Source organism: Trichosurus vulpecula, chromosome X (assembly GCF_011100635.1).
Source record: "Trichosurus vulpecula isolate mTriVul1 chromosome X, mTriVul1.pri, whole genome shotgun sequence".
NCBI lineage: Eukaryota > Metazoa > Chordata > Mammalia > Diprotodontia > Phalangeridae > Trichosurus > Trichosurus vulpecula.
This window is the reverse complement of record NC_050582.1, coordinates 8,365,144-8,383,545: the sequence shown is the minus strand read 5'-3', so window position 1 is coordinate 8,383,545 and position 18,402 is coordinate 8,365,144. Positions and strand designations below refer to the sequence as shown.

The following is an 18,402-nucleotide window of genomic DNA, read 5'->3' as shown; positions in this document are numbered from 1 at the left end:
CACCAAGTGCATGCACAGCAATACATATATGTATACCATATGTATACACATGTATATGTGTATATATATATATATATATACACACACACACTGGTATACAGCTTTTACAGACACCGGCCTTGCCCTCAGGCTAGGTGACTTATCTGGTGTGTTGCCTTAAAAGTGGCTCCAATTTTTCTTAAAGTTCTCTTCCCCCACCATCTTATTTTTTAAGATAGTAAGATATTTTGGTAGAATTCTACTGATGGCAAAAACCTGGGCTATCCAGAACTGTTAGGAGAAAGAACCAAATAAGAGTCTCTGGAATGCAGGTTTGGCCCTAGAAACAGGATTTTTTTAATTGAACCATTTTAGAATGTCATATTTCTAAAATTCATTATACAATAAACGGGAAACTGGGGGAAATTTTCAGCAAGTTTCTCTGATAAAGTTTCATTTTTCAAATACATAGGGAACTGAGTCAAATAGAAAAATGAGAGCCATTCCCCAATTGATAAATGGTCAAAGGATATGAACAGGCAGTTTTCAGAGGAAGAAATCAAAGCTATCAATAATCACATGAAAAAATTCTTAAATCATTAATAATTAAGGAAATGAAAATTTCTTTGAGATACCACCTCCCACCCATCAGATTGGCTAACATGACAGAAAAGGAAAATGGCAAATGTTGGAAGGGATATGGGAAAATTGGAACATAAATGCACTGTTGGTAGAGTCGTGGACTGATCCAACCATTCTGGAGAACACTGCTACAAGGACAGTATCCCAAAGAGATCAAAGAAAATGCGAAAGGGCCCATATGTACAAAAATACCTAGAGCAGCTCTTTCAGGGGTGGCAACGAATCAGAAATTGAGGGGATATCCATCAACCGGGGAACAGCTGAACAAATTGTGGTATAAGATCGTGGTGGAATACTGTTGTGCTATAAGAAATGACGAGTAGGCGACTTTCAATGAAAACCTGGAAAGATTTATGTGAACTGATGCAGAGTGAAGTGAGCAGAACCAGGAGAACTTTGTACACAGTAAAAGCAATACTGTACAACGACCAACTGTGAATGACTTAGCTAGTCTCAGCAAGACAACGATCCACCACAACTCCAAAGGAATCATGATGAAAAATGCTCTCCACTTCCCGAGAGAACTCAGTGCAAACTGAAGGGCATTTTGTTCCTATCTTTGTTTTTCTTGCTTTTATTTTTCCCGGAACACGGTTAATGCAGAAATAAGCTTTGCATGACTTCATACGTATAATAGGTATTGTATTTCTTGATTTCTCAATGCATAGGAGAGCGGGGAGAGGGAGGGAAAGAATTGGGAAGTGAAAATAAAAATCAAATTTAAAAACAAATCAAATAAAATGCAAAGCACACTCATGTGGTTACAAGGGGGTTAGAGATAGCTGAGCCCAGAGCGTCTCTGTGGGGCAGCCCTCCACACATACCCAGCTCTGATCCGTTCCCCCTTCTCTCACCTTACCTTCTGTTTCTCTAGTACCCCGGTGGTGTTATACTTTGAACATCCAAGATGGAGAAGCCACTTGTTACTCCCCAAGGGGGGGCAACTATCACAGCAGCTTGGGCACTCGGTGCGAACTGTCCTGTGACCGGGGCTATCGGCTGATCGGCCGGAGGTCTGTACACTGCCTGCCAAGCCGTCGCTGGTCCGGAACGGCCTACTGCAGACGTAAGTGAATGTGTATGCCCCATGCCCCGTGCTCCGTGCCCTGCCTCACTCTGAGCGTGAAAGAGATGCCGACTGAGACAGGCAGCCTGGGAGGGCCCAAGCCGGACTCTGGGAGTCCTAGAATCCCTGAGCAAAGCAGCCCACCCCTTTGCTCTCTGACTGGATACTGCTGGGGCTCATGAAGCCCATGGGAAGCCAGCCAGCCTGCCTGGGAAATCAGAAAGCATCAGAGTCTGGGCCTCTCTGGGCCTTCCCCACATGAGCGGGGCCAGTAACCTCCCCTTTCCTCTAATGCTGCCGAAGTACTCACTCTGCACTTGCCGTGCTTCCCCAAGGAAGAAGCTGGAGGGGGTGGCTGGAGGCATCGGAGAAAGGCAGCCTTATGCCTAGGGGATACAAAGGGTGTCACCCCCATTTGAAATCAGCTTCTTCCCTCCAGCACCTCCCAACCCCAGCTTCAGCCCGAGCACAAGAAGACCTGAATTCAAATCCAGAATCAGATACTTAATAGCTCTGTGACCTTGTGCAAGTCACTTAACCTGTCTCCTCAATGGTATGATGGGGATGATAACTGTGCCTACCTCCCAGGGTTGTTGTGAGGATCAAATGAAATAGAACTCGTAGAGCCCTGAGCGCAGCACGCGGGACACAGTAGGTGTTGGATCAAAGCTCGTGCTCCCTTTCCAGCAGCCAGTCAGCACTGCCTACTGAGCACCAGAATACTCATAACAATAATAAGCTCCCCAAGGGCAGGGACTTCTTGGTGTTGGTGTCTGGGTCCCCAGAACTTCCAGGAGATGGCAGAAGAGTCACCACATTCCATGCAACTCTTCGCTGACTTGGGCAGAAGGTCTTTGAGAGACTCCATGAGCCCACAGCCAGCCTGGGCACAAGTGTCCCCATGCTTCCCTAGGCTGGCCCTTGGCAAACAGGCACACAGTCCACCTCCAGGCCCCGCCTCGGTGAGTGCTGCCAGAGCTTTGGCTCAGTCGGCACACCCTCAGAGAACCCAGAGCCACCTCCATGCTACAGAGGCATCAAGCCAAGGCAGGAGAAGACAAACCTCCCAGATAGTTCTCAAGGAACTTCCAGTGTGGCAGGTGGGCTCCAAAGAGCAGATGAATAAAGAGACTCAGGGGCCTTCGAGGACTTGCTGTGAGTCACAAAGCCATCGCCAGGGCCCCAGTACAGCACTGCAGTCACTCTGTCAGGAGGCCTAAGTAGGGGCTTCAATTCAACAAATGCAGAGCTCCAGGCTTGGCTCTGGTCTCCTGAACTGAACAGTACAAACTGCATAGAGGGGTGCTCAAAGAAGAAAGAGACTAGGCAGAGCTAGAGGGGTAAATGATTGGCTCTCACAGAGACCTGGTTCCCTCCCCAGCCACCCTTTTCAGTGGGACATTTTTACTCATTACCCACTCACTGGAGCAGTGGCTAGAATCCTGGAATGCTAGAAGTCCTGAGTTGAAGTCCAATCTCAGACACTAGCTGTGTGACCCTAGCCAAGTCACTTAACCTCTGTCTGCCTCAGTTTCCTCAACTGTAAAATGGGGATCATAATAGCACCTTCCTTCCAGGGTTGTTGTGAGGATTAGATATCTGTAAGATGCTTGGCACAGTGCCTGACACATAGTAGGTACTTAATAAATATTTGTTCCCTTTTTTCCTCCCATGGCACCCCCTCCCCATACCCTCTCAGCTGAGGCTCACACCTCATTGAAAAAATTGAGGCCATTTGATGAGAGTTTCCTCTTCTCCCCTCCTCCTCGTGGCACTTCCCTCAGATATCTTCACCCTCCTTCACCCCTTCTTTGTCAAGGCAATCCCCTCTACATGCATCCTTGGTCCCATTTCATCCCATCTTCTCCAGCAGATTGTGCCTTCTGTCACCCCAGTCTATCATTAATTTTTAATCTTTCCCTGTCTACTGGCTGCTTCCTTGCTGCCTACAAATGTGCCCATGTCTCCCCCAGGGTTTAAAAAACATTTTTGAAACCTCGCTTGATCCAACCAGCCCTGCTGCTTTAGTTCTATATCTCTCCCCCTCTTTTCAGGTAAGCTTCTTAAGAAAGCCATCTATATTCAGCGCCTCCACTCCCTCTTGGTTCTAAAACCTTTGCAATCTGCCTTCTAACTTTATCATTCAACCGAAACTGCTCTCTCCAGAATTAATAATGATTCTTCAACGGCCAAAATTAATGGCCTCTTCTCATTCCTCAGTCTTCATGACCTCTCTGCAGCCTTTCACACTATCTCCTGAAAATGGTCTCTTCTCTCTCTAGAGATGTTTGTGAAATGATCATCTACTGGTGCTCCTCCTACCTGTCTGACCAATCCTGCTTAGTCTCCTTGGCTGGATCTTCTTCCAGGTCACGTTGATTAACCATGGATGTCTCCAAGACTTTTTTCTGGGCCGTCTTTTCTTCTCCCTCTATAACAGAGGTTGGCAAACTTTTTCTGTGTAAAGGGACAGAGAGTAAATATTTTAAGCTCTGTGGGTTGAGACGAAATCAAGGATATCATGGATGTAAAAAGAGAAAACAAATTTCCGCAAATCTTTTACTGATAAAATTCAAAACATAATTGCTGCCAGCAGCTGCGGTGCCAAAATGGCCGGAGACGGCCCAATGCCGTGGAGAATGAAAAGAAAAACATGAAACATGGGCCAGGCGAGAGAGTAAAGAACAGCTCCATTTATTAATCTGACGGACAGGGCTTATATGCCTTTTAGGCAAGCAGCAATCAACAAATCCATGTGCGTGCGAGGCATTTGCATAATGCATGACTTCCTCTTGCCTTTGTCCCCCTTTTGCAATATTGTGTTAATAGCCCACAGGTGGTATTTAGCACGTGTGTGCCATGAGGGTTTTGGAGAGAGCACATGTATACGGAAGAGGCTTGAAGAGCCTTCATCCTGAGCAACATGTGTATGCCGAGGTGGGGGATGGAGAGCCCAAGTGCCGAGTTATCAGCCCAAAGGCAAGAACAGGCCTCTGGCCTGTATCTTATCCCAGAATGGACTTTCTCAGAGCTGGCCCTCTACACATAATAATCATAAGTGAGTAATTATTTGTAATATAGGTCTACTAATGAGGAGAGAGGAATCCTTTTGGGGGGACATTTTGCTTAATTGGGGTTCAAAGTTAGTGTTTCCTATCATCAAAATCAATTGCAAATGTCTCTCATGAGAATGTGGATCTCTAATGAGATTTCACATATTTCATGTTTGAAAATGTCTATTCATTCACACAGATAGTTACTGCCAAATACTGATATCAATTCTCAAGCATGATTTTAATTGAACATATTCATCACCTGGAAAGCATTTCTAGAACTCTATTTGATTCTTCTCTTGAGATTTGCCTTTTAGCGTGTCATTACATTATAGATGAATCACTTCCAGGTGCAGATTAGGTGGAAGCGCCTCAATTACACAGTTAAATAGATTTGAAACTATGGAAAAATCTTTTATACTTAGATTGAGATCTAAAAAAATGTTACTGGAAGTGTGCCTCGAAAATATATCCCCTGCAAATGTGGGTAAAGATGGAGATCGGGCTTCCTGTTTTAGCTTTTGAAGTGTATAATGTTCCTTGTTGATATTATTTGTAATTCAGATGACATTGGCTGTCCTCAGACTGACTTTACCATAAAATAACTTTGGCATAAAAGTGCTATTTTGCCTTTTAATTTTAGGCTGAATTCATTAAGAAACATTACCAAGTTAACAGCAAGAGCTCATTTCCAAAAACCCTTCAATGTTCAATAACATGTCAAGGATGGGTTTTCTTGTTGGAGAGTTTCAATCTTGACCTTGAGGTCAAAAAGTCATAATAAACCTTTTATCCTTTCTTTCCCTGTTTTGACATGATGGGTATATGTCACAGGATGGCAATCCACATGGCACTCAAAAGCCTTGAGCGCTGTGCCCAGTGCCAGCCAGCCACACAGGGTCTCTTTTGCAATGACTCAGCTCTGCCACTGTCACTCAAAAGCAGCCACAGACAAGACACAAACAAATGATCGTGGCTATGTTCCAATAAATTTTTATTTATGACACCAAAAGTTGAATTTAATATAATTTTCATGTGTCTTTTGACTTTTTTCAATCATTTTAAAATGTAAAAAGCACTCTTAGTTTGTGAGATGTGCAAGGACCAAGGCCGAATTTTGCTCCCGGCCTCAGCTTAGCAACCCCTACTCTCTACTATTCACTTGGTGAATCGTCAGCTTCCATGGGTTTAATTCCCATTCCTCTGCAGATGGCTGGCTCTCTGAGCCAGCTCTCTATCCAGGCCTAACCTCTCTCCTGAGGGCCAGTCTCCCATCATTCTCAAACTGTATGGCCTATGGACATCTTGTCCAAAACAAAACTCATTATCTGGCCTCCTTGGTGTTCCTCAAACAAGAGCCTTCATGCACCCAAATCCATGCCTGGAATGTTCTCCCTCCTCACCTCCATTTCTGGCTTCCTTGGCTTCCTTCTGCATGAGACCTTTCCTGGTTTGTGCCCCTACTCCCCATTCCCGTGGCCTCCTCAGTTAACTTCCATTTATGCCCTATTTATCTTGGATGTACATAATCATTTTCTTTCATGTTGTCTCCTCTAACAGAATGTGAATTCCTTAAAGGCAGGGACCGTGCCTTGCTTTTGCCTTGCTTTTTGCATTCCCCAACTTTGGCACTGTGCGTGACACATAGTGAGCGCTTCTTGAATATTTGCTGACTGACTAATGGAAGATTCCATGAAGCAGGCAGCAAAGCTTCAGGTGTCTGTTTCCTGCTGTGTGTGATGGTGCCTCTGGTTTCTTCACCATCTCTCCCAGTACTGGGCCCCTGAACACTGCCACTGCTCACAGAAGCCCCCTTGGCTTTCTTGTAGAGGTGAGATGTCCCGTGCTGCCCTTGATCACCAGTGGCACCTACAGCTGCACAAATGACATCCTGCTGGATTCCCGCTGTGACTACAGCTGTGCCAGTGGCTACCACTTGGAAGGTGACCGCAGCCGGATCTGCATGGAGGATGGGCGGTGGAGTGGAGGCGAGCCTGTATGTGTAGGTAAGGTCCAGTCCCCACACGGTTGTCCTGCCACCCAGTGCTACCTCAGCTTGAGCCATTCATTCATAAATGCCAACTCTAGTAGGAATCTCTGCCAACCATGAAGTGAACACCCTAGTACTTACATAGCCTATTCTGGGGCTGCTATTGCTTCTCCCCACCCCACTCAACCCCACCCTGGGCTAGGCTTCTTCCTGAGATATCTTTGGGCTCCTTGCCTCTTATATCCACCCAAGGGAGTAGATTTGCCTCCCAGGAATGAGAGGGGACTCAGGAGTTTCGTCTGATTTCTAACCAGATATAGATCCTCCCAAGATCCGCTGTCCCCACTCCCGTGAGAAGATGGCTGAACCAGAGAAGCTGACTGCCAGGGTATACTGGGACCCACCTGTGGTGAAAGACTCTGCAGATGGCACCATCACCAGGTGGGTACTGAATAGTATCTTTCTCCCACAGCAGCTACTTCTCTCAGCCTCACTTTCACAAAGAATACACAGACTATGGCAAGAGGGAGCCTGAGTTCACTGACCCTAATCCCATAGTTCCCACTCCCTAGAGATTATTCTGCTCTGCTTGATCCAGGGTGACCCTGCGAGGACCTGAGCCAGGCTCTCGGTTTCCGGAAGGAGAACACGTAATTCGGTACACTGCCTATGACCAGGCCTACAATCGGGCTAGCTGCAAGTTCATCGTCAAGGTGCAAGGTCAGAAAGGATGCATAAACTCCCCTGTCACGTCCCTTCTGTTTCTGTTTTGCCTGATCAGGAGAGACAAACGCAAGCCAAGAGAAAGGGAAGCTGAATCTGGAGTCAGAGGAGCTAGGTCTGAATCCTGACTGTTAATTACTACCTGGGTGATGTTGAGCTCACTATCTCTCTGGGCCTGTTTCCTCATGTGAATTCTCTTCCTACTCTAAATCTATGATCATACAATCTTACAGCCTCATACATCTGTGAAGAGGATTACCAATCTGGAGATGTCCTCCAACCAAATCAGCTTGTTTCAGAGATTAAAAGGCCACTTGTGCACACATGATTCAGCTACCCCACATCCTGAGTCTAGACCCCACAAGCCCTTTGCCACTGGCTGGATGTGGATGATCTCACATAGTCCCATTCAGTCCTCCATGATGGCTTCAGAAGGCCACACTGGGGCAGACCCAGATCTGTTCAGCCCTAGCTTCTGTAGAGATATGTTTTAGAAGTCCAAGAGTCTTCTCAGAGATTAGGTGAGCACTGTGGGACCATTCTGGTTACTGCCTACTGCTTGTCCCAGGCACTTCTAACATGTGTGCCCTGGGACTTTCTTGAGGGAACTCTGAGACACAGAGCTTGAAGGCTATACCTGTCCTTGGTTCATTTCTGGTCACACTGGAAAGTTACTCTACCCTGGAGCTGGTCTTGCTGCTGGTCCCCTTTCCTGTTGTCCTTGGGCTTCTGGCTGACTTTTCACGCAGTTTGGGGGTAGAAGAAATCACCGCAGCACTTTGGGGATTTGCTGCAATAGGTACAGAGAAGCTGCATAGTCTGCCTCCATTCAGGCAGTCATCTCCTTTCCCACCATCAAGGCCAGCTCAAGTCCCATATTTTCACAGAAAGTTTCCCCAACTATTCCAGCCCTCTCCTCTGAATTCCTACGACCTGCCACTGATTTATATCCAGTCTTCGATTTTTCCATTTTGTTTTTGCCTTTCAGATTCCATCCTGGGTACACCATGGTCTCTCACCTTGGAAAACCCAGCATGGACCTTGTCAGGGCCTTCCTTTGCTAGAGGAGATCCTACAGCCTGACTTGAGTTCTTCCTCCACAGTGAGACGCTGCCCTACTTTGAAACCACCTCAGCATGGCTACCTTACCTGTACCTCAGCAGGGGACAATTATGGGGCCATATGCGAGTATCAATGTGATGGGGGCTACGAACGCCAGGGGACGCCCTCCCGAGTCTGCCAGTCTAGCCGACAGTGGTCAGGATCCCAGCCCATCTGTACCCGTGAGTGAGAGAGGAGGGAAAAGAGAGCGGTCATGTGGATCAGGTTGCCTCACCTGAGAAGGTCATCCCCTGACCAGAATTTTAACTAGCAATTTCTACAGCCCAGAGAAGTGGAGAAGATGGTAGGATCACCTAGGGTTTGGTACTACAGGGGAGAGAAATGTGTCTAAGGAAGGAGAGGAAAGACCCTCAGGAAAAGGCCACAACAGGAGCAAGGCAAGCAAAGATGGAAGCACAGCCAGGATAATACTGTTGATGCCTATTCAATTAAAATGTTCTACTCTTGGTAGAAGCCTCATCAATCCCACTCTAGTGACATCTCTGCCTAGATCAAAGAGTTCAGTGATTATAGGGTAGTGGGAGGGCAAGATTTGAGATGTCTGTTGTAGGGGTCTGGGGTACCCAACAGAAGGAGGGGATACCTTCAGGTACTTTTCCAGGGGGTAGGGAAGCAGCTTCCAACGGGGTTTGAAGGAAGGAGTCTAGAGCCCAAAAATACATCACTGAATTATTTGGGAAGAGAGGAAGAAGCAGTGTCCTGAATGGCCACCTTCTTCTACTCTAGCCATGAAGATTAACGTCAATGTCAACTCAGCTGCAGCTCTCCTAGATCAGTTCTATGAGAAACGGCGGCTTCTCATCGTCTCCTCTCCTGACCCTTCCAATCGATACTACAAAATGCAGATCTCTATGTTACAGGTGAGCAAGTGCCTTCCCCGTTCTTCACTCTCCCTAAGCTACCCAACAAGCTGCATTCATTCTCTTGTGCCCCTTCTCTCCTCCTCATGGACAATCCAGAATATCTGTGAGTTTCACTCATTTTTTCATTCACTTTTATTCTGCAATGAGGCCCCCAAGTCAGTTTACATTTTCTAAAGACAAAACTGCAACATAGAAAATGCTGACAAAGCAGATTAAACTGAAGCGTGTTGCACACATTGTTTTCCTGGTGAGTTGTTAAACTTTTTCCAACATACCACTGATTAAAGTGACATGGAAATGGGCAGCTGTTCTTATTCTAACAGTTGCATGGGGAGCCTGGCCTCATCCAGTCAGGAAGCCCTGGGATCAAGTCCCACCTTGGATACAGACTGGCTGAGTGACTCTAGTCATTTAACTTCTCTGAGGTCTAGGCAACTCTCCAAGACTTGAAGTTGCCCAGAATGTACTGATCTGCATCATTAAAGGGAAGTCACAGCTCCAATCCAAAACAAGGAAAGAAGATGCTTGGCCTGGTGAGATAAGGGTGCTAAGCCGCAGATGCCCCTTTCTGAAGGGGGCATAGAACAAAATACCTTACCTCCAAAGCAATAGAAATAAATACCAGAGTGGTCTGAGGGTGTTGGAAATAGCTTCATAGGATCTGGAAGCAACCTTAGGGGCCCCCAAGGCCAGCCCCTTCATTTTACGCTGAGGAAAAGGAAGCAAACAGCGGTTAAGTGACCTGCCCAAGGACATATAGCAAGTAAGCACAGTATGAGAGTCAAGGTTTCAACTCAGGCCTCTGACTTCAAATCAAGCATCTCTTCCACTGCCCTAAATACTGGTGTGAATATGGTCAGGAAAAGGAAGAACCACATGCAACGGTCCCAGGGAAGGGTGTGGCAGCTGGCTAAAGAATTAACATATACCACCAGTATGTATTAGGCCAACTTGAACTCATGTCACCCAAGCAGGCTGCTAATGCTGGAGAAGGGATCTGGAATGGAGCTATTTAAGAAGAGGTCAGAAGGAGGGCTTTGGAGAGTTAGCAGGCCATGCTGGCCTAGCTCTGAGGTTCATTCACAGCAGCTGAGTAGGGTGGGGGCCAGAGGCCCAGACCAGAGGTAACACTGATCAGAGGACGTTTGTAGACAATGAAGGTGAAGGTAGCCATGAGAAGAGTTCAGCCCTGAAGCTGAGAGCGTGACCCTAAGGCCAAGACGAAGGACTTTGTTCTTCCAGGGACCCAAGGAAAGGAAACAGAAAAGGGTCACAGAGTCTCAGGAGCAGGAAGGAAGCTTAGAGACCATGTAGCCCCAACCTCCTTACTTTTCAGAGGGAATAAAGAAACAGAGATCCACAGCTGGTTTAGAGACTTGCCACACAGGTGGGAGACCTACAACCAGAAACAGCATCTTAGTTCAGTCTTGAACAAGAGAAGTAAAGGTGAACTGGCAAGACTGAGAGGAGAAATCTGCTGACTGGAAAGGCAGTGGGCCTAGGTCATGTCATGCTCCTCTAAAATTGTACCCTGCTGAGCAGCATCAACCAATCACTAAGCATTTATTAGGCACCTACTCTGCAGGCACTGTGCTATGCAAAATCAGAAAGAAAAGTCAGATCAGCCCCTGAATGAGAACATACAAGAGAAATCCAGAGTGAACGGGAGGTAACCTTAGCAGGAGGTGGCACTGACAGCTGGGGGACAGGCCTGGAAAGGCCTCCAGGAGCTGAGGCTCAAAGGAGGATCCTGAGGGATCCCAGGAGTCCAAGGCTGGGAGAGAGTGTGGGGTCAGCCAAGGCAAAGGTCTGGAGATTGTAGAGTGTATGGCAGGTAAAAGAATGTAAGAAGATTAGGAAGGGAGGTGGGGTTATGCTATGAAACACTTTAAACACCAAACCAAAGGCTTTGGATTTGCCCTTGTAGGTAAGAGGGAGCCACGGGAGCTCCTCGAACAGGAGGTTACATGCTCAGACCTGGGCTTTAAGAAAATCACTTTGGCAACTTAGTAGCATAGAGAGAGACTTGAGAAAGGAAGAGCAACTAAGAGGCTTTTTTGAACATCCAGGCTAGACATGATAAGGGCCTGAACTGGGGTGGGCCAAATGAGCGGAGAGAAGGTGATGAGTATAGAGGGAAAAGAGAAGAGGGCCCAGGACAGGGCCTTGGGGACACCTGTACCCTAAGATTCCCATCAATGGTGGACTTACCAACCACTATATCTCTACCCTGTTCCCACACCCAGCGGTGCAGTGAAAGGGAGAAAAGTCATGGATTCTAGGGATATTCTTTGGAGAAAAAGCTCACTGTGGCCAAAGGCCCAAAGGCCACAGTGGCTATGGAGGGTATCTTAAAGCAGAGCCAGCTGATCCCATATTCATCAGTGCAGTGATCCAGACAGCAAGGCACAGATGTGGGCATGTGAAGCAAAAAAAGTTTGGGGAGAAAGAAGACAAAGGGCAGAGATGGCAGGAACAAGGGACAGAAAAGAGCATTGCTGATGGCAATTGGGGTCAGGGAAGAGTGGCAGTTATCAGCCAGGAAAGCTTTTGAGCAAGGGAGGAGAAAGGTTTATAGTATAGCCACAAATGGCTAAAAGCAAGAGCAACTCAGGGCTTAACCGAAGGGGCTGTGCCTAGGAAATGGGGATGCCCATGTTGGTGAGATGCAGGGATTTAAAGTTACACAGGAACTTAGAGATCTGCAAAAGATGGGGTTGGACTAGATGACCTCTAGATGACCTCCTATCCAGCTCTCATGGTGGGCTGGTAACAGGGGAAGAGCGAGAGGCAATGCATGGACAGCCCCTATGCTCTACTGGCATCCTTATGATATCCAAAGAAATCAAGGAAGGCCCCCAGCACATTGAGTGAGCCCCCTGTGACACAGGAGAGGCAGGCATGAGAGTCTGCAGTCTGCACCACTGGAAGGTTACCACAGATCCACTGAAATCTAGAATTTGGGGGTTTGCAAAGTACTTGAAATACATCATCGTATTTGAGCCTTACAATGGCCTACCTATTATGATACCCATCTTACAAATGGGAAAACGAAGGCTCAGACTGTTTAAATGACTTGACCACAATAACACTGATGACAAGTAGTATTGCAAAGAGTTTTTCAAATATTGTCTCATTTTAGTCTCATCATAATCCTGGCAAGTATGCATTATTACCAAACCCATTTTACACATTAAGAAATTGAGGCAGACAAGTGACTTGCCCAGGAGCACACAGCAAGAAATGGTTTGATGTTGGATTGGAACTCAGATTTTCTTGACCCCAGGGCTGGCGCTCTATCCACTGAGCCACCTGGCTACAAATAACTGAAGCAAGATTTAAATCCTGGTCTTCCTGAGCCCAAGTCCAGCACTAAGAGCCAGACAATGCAGTTCACTGGGGTGGCACTGAATGGAATGAGACCATATAGCTATACTTTACTTGTTCCCTATATAGTTATAGCCTGAGACTCTCCCACTTGGCAGTTGGTTTGTGTGCTTCAAACAGCTAACAGTGTGTATGCTATGTATGGAAGGCAGAGCACAGGAGGGCCCAAAGGCTCAGCTCCAATCCCAAGGGTGCAGTCTTTGGTCTCCACCTGAACCACACTGTGGTCCCGGGGGAAGGGGTGCTGAGCTAAAGGGATGTTCCCCACAGCCTAGTCCCCAGAGGAGTCTCTTGTTTGGGGGCCCTTTTCATCCCACCTGTCTCCTCTCCAGCAATCCACCTGCGGGCTGGATCTTCGCCATGTGACCATCATTGAGCTGGTGGGGCAGCCTCCTCAGGAGGTGGGACGCATCCGGGAGCAGCAGCTGTCGGCCAGCATCATAGAGGAGCTCAGGTACAGACTGGGGAGATTGGGAAAGAGACAGGCAAGGCTGGTGGGAATGGGGATTGTGGGAGATGCCCTGGGCACCACTCCGTCTGGGGGCCTCTTCTCCTTCCAAATGTTTACTGAGACACTGGATGATCTGCAAGACCCAGGATTTGGTCCCCATTCCTATTGGCTCAGAGACTTGGTTTTGCTCCATCTATAAGGAGGTATCATCTGCTAAAGGCTCAGCCACAGCCATCATCCTCTGAGGGAGGCAGGATCTTCTCCTCTTATCAGCATCCTTATCATGATACTGGCTTCACAGAGAGCACTGGCTACCCTTAAAAAATCTCTGGGTTAAGGACCACAGTATTTATCCCCAAGAGTTTGTTCTCAATGAGACAGAAAGACAAAAGCCAACTACCACCTGAGATAGAAACTGGAATATATCAATAATAGCCAGCATTTGTATAGTGTTTTAAGGCTTGCAAAGCACTTTACAAATATCTTGTTTTATTTTCACAACAACCCGGGGACATAGGTGTTAATATTACCTCCATTTTGACAGACGAGTAGACAAAGGTTAAGCGACTTGCCCAGGGTCACACTGCTAGAAAGTCTCTGAGGTTGGATTTTAATTCAGGTCTTACTGACTCCAAGTGTAGTGTTCTATCCATTGGGCCTCCTAGATGCTCCACAGACAATGGTGTTCCAAAGGTAATGGCTCCCATCATTAAAGAAGGCTCAAGTGACCTAGGGTAGTAGGTCCTTTGAGGGGTTTGAGGGGAACTGAAGTAGTAATGGCTGGCCTAGCCAAGAGGTGGTGAGGATGGCCTTAGGAGCAGTTGGGCAGGGTCCAAACAGAACTTTAAACCCACCTTCCTTTGGACTTCCTCCTTTCTCTCAAGGGGATCTCCCAGCTTTCCAGTCACCCAAATTCACTTCAAAGAACTCCCTTCTCCTTCACCCCTCCACATCCCAACAATCAACCAAGTTTGCCAATTCTATTTCCACAACTTCTCTCAAAATCTGTCCCCTTCTCCATTCACACAACTACTATGGTGGCACAGGCCCTGGACCAACGGCATCACTCCCCTGTCTGAGAAGCTCTTCTGGCTCCCCATTGCCCTCAGAAGAAAATAGAAATTTCTTAGCAGAGCTTTAAGGCCCTTCGCACACTACCTACTCTGACTTAGCTCCTGGAATCTGTTGTTCCCTCTTTGGCCTGAGCTGTCCTCGGTGCTCGGAATCTAATCCCTCCTCCCTCTTCCCCCTTAGAAGAGGCAGTGTGCTTTAGAGAGGATAAAGTACTGGATTCCCGATCGGGAGGGCTTGGGTTCAATTCCTGCCTGCCAAGCTTATTATCTGGGTAACTTAACCTCGTGAACGTTCACGCTAAAATGAAGGCAGTAATAAGGCAAAGGGATGACACTTGACAAGCCGCGCTCTCTAAAAGTTCGCCGAGGACTTTCCAAACGTCCTCCTGGGTGCGAGGGTTTGGGCAGGGACCTCCAGGGCGGAAACCCAGTTCATCAACTCAGCTACTCGTGTGTGAGCCGCTGTGTGGGACAGCTGGAAGTGCCAGTGCCTAGGCGGACAGTTACTCGGAGTTTGTGCGTGTGTAGCCAAGTCCCCCTGCCTGGGATTCGGGGGGCGGGGGAGCGCCATACTGTAGCCCAGGGTGGCCTTTGCCCACGTAACCCGAGTCCTCTCTGTCCCCATCACAAGGGGCGCGGCTGGAGGCGAGCAAGTCCTCCCGATGGAACCGGCTGGCATCCAGCGGCGCCCGCCCCGAGGGCCTCTCCCCAGGGGGCGGGGGACCGTTGCGCCCCCCAGCCTTTGGTGCCGCCCTTTGTCATACCACTGACTTCCGCCGCCCCCCACCTCTTTCGGCCTGTACAAGCGGGGCCCCGGCTCCGCAGCCTCCCGATCTTTTTGCGGGAGCCCCGAGGCCAGTGCGGATGCCGCTGCTCCGCCCTCCGGGCCCGGGGAGCGCGTGCGGAGCGGCCACCATCTTTGCGCAAGTGCCAATCCCTCCCTTCTCCGAGATAAGGGCCGGGTGACGTCACAGCCGGAGAGCTCGGCCTCAGTCCCGCCCCGCCCCCCTCCTCCTCAGGCCCCCTCGCGCCCTCGTCTCCCTCCCTCCCTCCCTCCGTCGCCTAGCCTCGCCTCTCCTTCGGATCCGCGCGCGCGCCCCCCGCCCCCCACCTCCCCCGCTTCTCCTGCCCAGCCCCGCCCCTCAGGGCCCTAGCTCCGCCCCCGGCTGCCCGCGTGCCCCAGGCGCTCGAGGCTCGCGTGACAGACTGACTGCGGGCGGCGGCGACGCCGGCCATCGAGTAGGGGATGCCGACCCACTGTGCGGCGGCCGGCTGCTCTGCCGTCTACAACAAACACGTCAACATCAGCTTCCACCGCTTCCCGAAGGAGCCCAAGCAGCGAAGCGAGTGGGTCCGGCTCCTGCGGCGCGACAACTTCGTGCCTAGCAAGCACGCCTTCCTGTGTTCCCGCCATTTTGAGGCGTCCTGCTTCGACCTGACAGGCCAGACCCGCCGCCTCAAGACAGACGCCGTGCCCACCCTCTTCTACTACAACACGGCAGGCCTCCAGGGGCCGGCCAGGGGCAAGGGCAAAGGCAGAGGCAAAGGGCAGAGCCTCGAGGTGACCAGCATGAGCAACCAGCAGGAAGGGCCCCAGTCTGAGGTAGAGGAGGCCCAGCCGGAAGTCGAGGTGGGGGAGGTCGAAGCCAAGGTGGAGGAGGCAGAGGCCAAGGTGGAGGAGGCAGAGGCCAAGGTGGAGGAGGCAGAGGCCAAGGTGGAGGAGGCAGAGGCCAAGGTGGAGGAGGCAGAAGCCAAGGTGGAGGAGGCAGAGGCCAAGGTGGCAGAAGCTGAGAACGCTGAGGTGGAGGAGGCTGAGGAGGCTGAGGCGAGGGGGGCCGAGGTGGAGGAGGCTGAGGCGAGGGAGGCCGAGGCTGAGACCAACGACAACGGGGCGGAGGCCGACGACTACGACACCGACGTCCAGCTAGAGATCGACGAGGAGGTCGATGTCCAGGTCGAGGCCGAGGAGGAAGCCCAGGAGCAGGCCAGGCCCCCCCCTCGGCTCCCTCCGATCCCCACTGTGCCTGTCCTCGGATGGCAGCAGGTCCTCCAGGACCACAGCTATGCCTTCCGCAGCCCCGCAGAGGCCAAGAGGCGCATCATCAGGCTGGAGAAAGAGATCGCCTTCCTGCGGCGTCGGATTCGGGATACCGTGCCCAAGGCCAAGGTGGCCCTGCCCCACAGGGGCCGGCCCAAGCCCTAGGCCAGCTGACAGAGAGGAGAGAGGGGGCCGGGCGCAGCCAGCAGGCCTAAGTCCGAGTTGCCATCTTCAACCCCCCAGGGCCACCTGCCCCCCTGCTGATGCTGCCAACTTCTCACCCTCTCTGGGGTCTCTCTTTAACACCCGGCATCCTCCATCCTCCATCCTCCCCTCTTCACTGGACAGTTCCTGTTTTCAACCACGTTCTACTTCAAGTTGCATTCTGTACTGTGTGTTGTTTACCAAAGACTTTTCCAACCACCTTCTTGGCTTGGGCATCCCAGCCAGCTGCCTTACCTGCCATATGCCCAAGTTCTGTGTCTTCACTGAAAATGCTGACTTCCCTAGAAAGGCTGACAAGTTTATGTACGGATGGGCTGTTTTTTTTAAAAAGAATCTACTGAGAAAGGGACAGCCTGTGTCAGGTAATATGCTTTAGAACATTTCTACGTTTATTTCTAAGGGAGGAGGATCTAGAGGAGAGAGCACTTGGACCTAGAGTGCGAATCCAATCTGGGTTCAAATGCTGCCTCTGAGCTAGTCACTTAGTCTCACTGAGCCTCCGCTTGAAAATGAGGCTAAGGATTTCTAGATGTGATCCTCATAATTGCTTAGACTGATGTTGTGCATTAGGAAACAGAGTGGTATCATAAGCCAGGCTAGTTCCAGTCCTGCCTCTGACACCTAGCAGCTGTGTGACCCCACAGTGTGTCACACTAACCCCTCAGTCGTCCCCTTTCCCCCCAGGCAACTCTGTAATTTAATTAAATTGAAATTATAAAACAGTTTGCCCAAGTACCTAGGTAAAAGCAGAGGATGGGATTTTGTAACAGCAAAGAAATCAAATGTCTGGTCCCTCCCCCCCAATTCTATTGTGAAAAGAAAGTTTTTGTCATTGTGTTTGTTTCTGGGCAGTGCTAGTGTCTGGTTAAGTATTTGCAGTAGGACACGGGGGAGTATGATTATTAATCTGAGGGATTCCTTAGTTTGGAGGTGCGATGACACTTTACATTCAAACAATCGCTAACATTTTAAAATAGTTTACAGTCGTTACAAATCTAATGCACTGCCTTCTTCATAGTAGATGATTTCTAAATGTTGTATTGCATTGAAATGTGATTGAATGGCCTAAGATCAATGGACTTTCGGTAGGAATGCCAGGTGGTTATTAAAGTAGTGGGATGGAGATGAAGGGTGATGGAGGTAAAGAGTCTGGTTGGTGAGAGGCTTGGGTCTCTCTAGGGCATTCAGGACTCTTTTTTTCTTCCAGGCAATTTCAGCACCTCACCAGGTCCTACTTCAACATGGTGCTAATTGACAAGCTGGGTGTGGACCGGGAGCGGTACATGGAACCAGTTACCCCTGAAGAAATCTTCACCTTTATTGATGACTACCTTCTGAGCAACCAGGAGCTGGACCAGCGACGGAAGCAGCGAGATGTATGTGAATGAACCTGAGCCAGGGCACAGGTCATGCGTGAGGCACCCTGGCTCAAGAACTCTGGACCCCAGAAAAGAAAGAGATATGGAGCTTATTCCATTTGGGTGAAATGGGAGCCATTATAACAGAAGTCCTAAGAACAGGGCAGGGAGCTGGTCACCAACTTATCTAAAACCATTCAACACCCCCAGGGAGGTTTTCAGGGATCTGGGGTTGGGAGGGGTTATTTAGTCCCAACAGGCTCAGCAGTGGCAGTCTTTTGGGCAGCACTGGCATAGAGGGAACTAGGGGATTCTATAAGAATATAAGATCCATTGGCAGTGGGTGGGGCGTCCCTCTTTCCTCTGCCACCCCTCCCCTCAATCTTCAAGCTCCCAGAAGTTCATAATCCCCTACGTTCATTCACTAACAAT

General features: G+C 49.3%; 2 protein-coding genes across 2 annotated transcripts; both read left to right on the top strand.

The window, feature by feature from the left end:
- The first annotated feature begins 933 nt into the window (after window positions 1-933).
- On the top strand, window positions 934-18,273 carry SRPX2 (sushi repeat containing protein X-linked 2). The gene is made up of 9 exons (XM_036740027.1): window positions 934-940; window positions 1,496-1,687; window positions 6,570-6,746; window positions 7,045-7,171; window positions 7,329-7,450; window positions 8,557-8,736; window positions 9,302-9,435; window positions 13,158-13,279; window positions 17,820-18,273. Exons 1-9 carry the CDS (start codon window positions 934-936, stop codon window positions 17,998-18,000), a joined length of 1,242 nt encoding a protein of 413 aa, XP_036595922.1. The 3' UTR covers window positions 18,001-18,273.
- LOC118832606 (THAP domain-containing protein 2-like) lies at window positions 15,596-16,552 on the top strand. Its single transcript, XM_036739907.1, has 2 exons — window positions 15,596-15,952; window positions 16,391-16,552. Exons 1-2 carry the CDS (start codon window positions 15,596-15,598, stop codon window positions 16,550-16,552), a joined length of 519 nt encoding a protein of 172 aa, XP_036595802.1.
- Window positions 18,274-18,402: the final 129 nt, after the last annotated feature.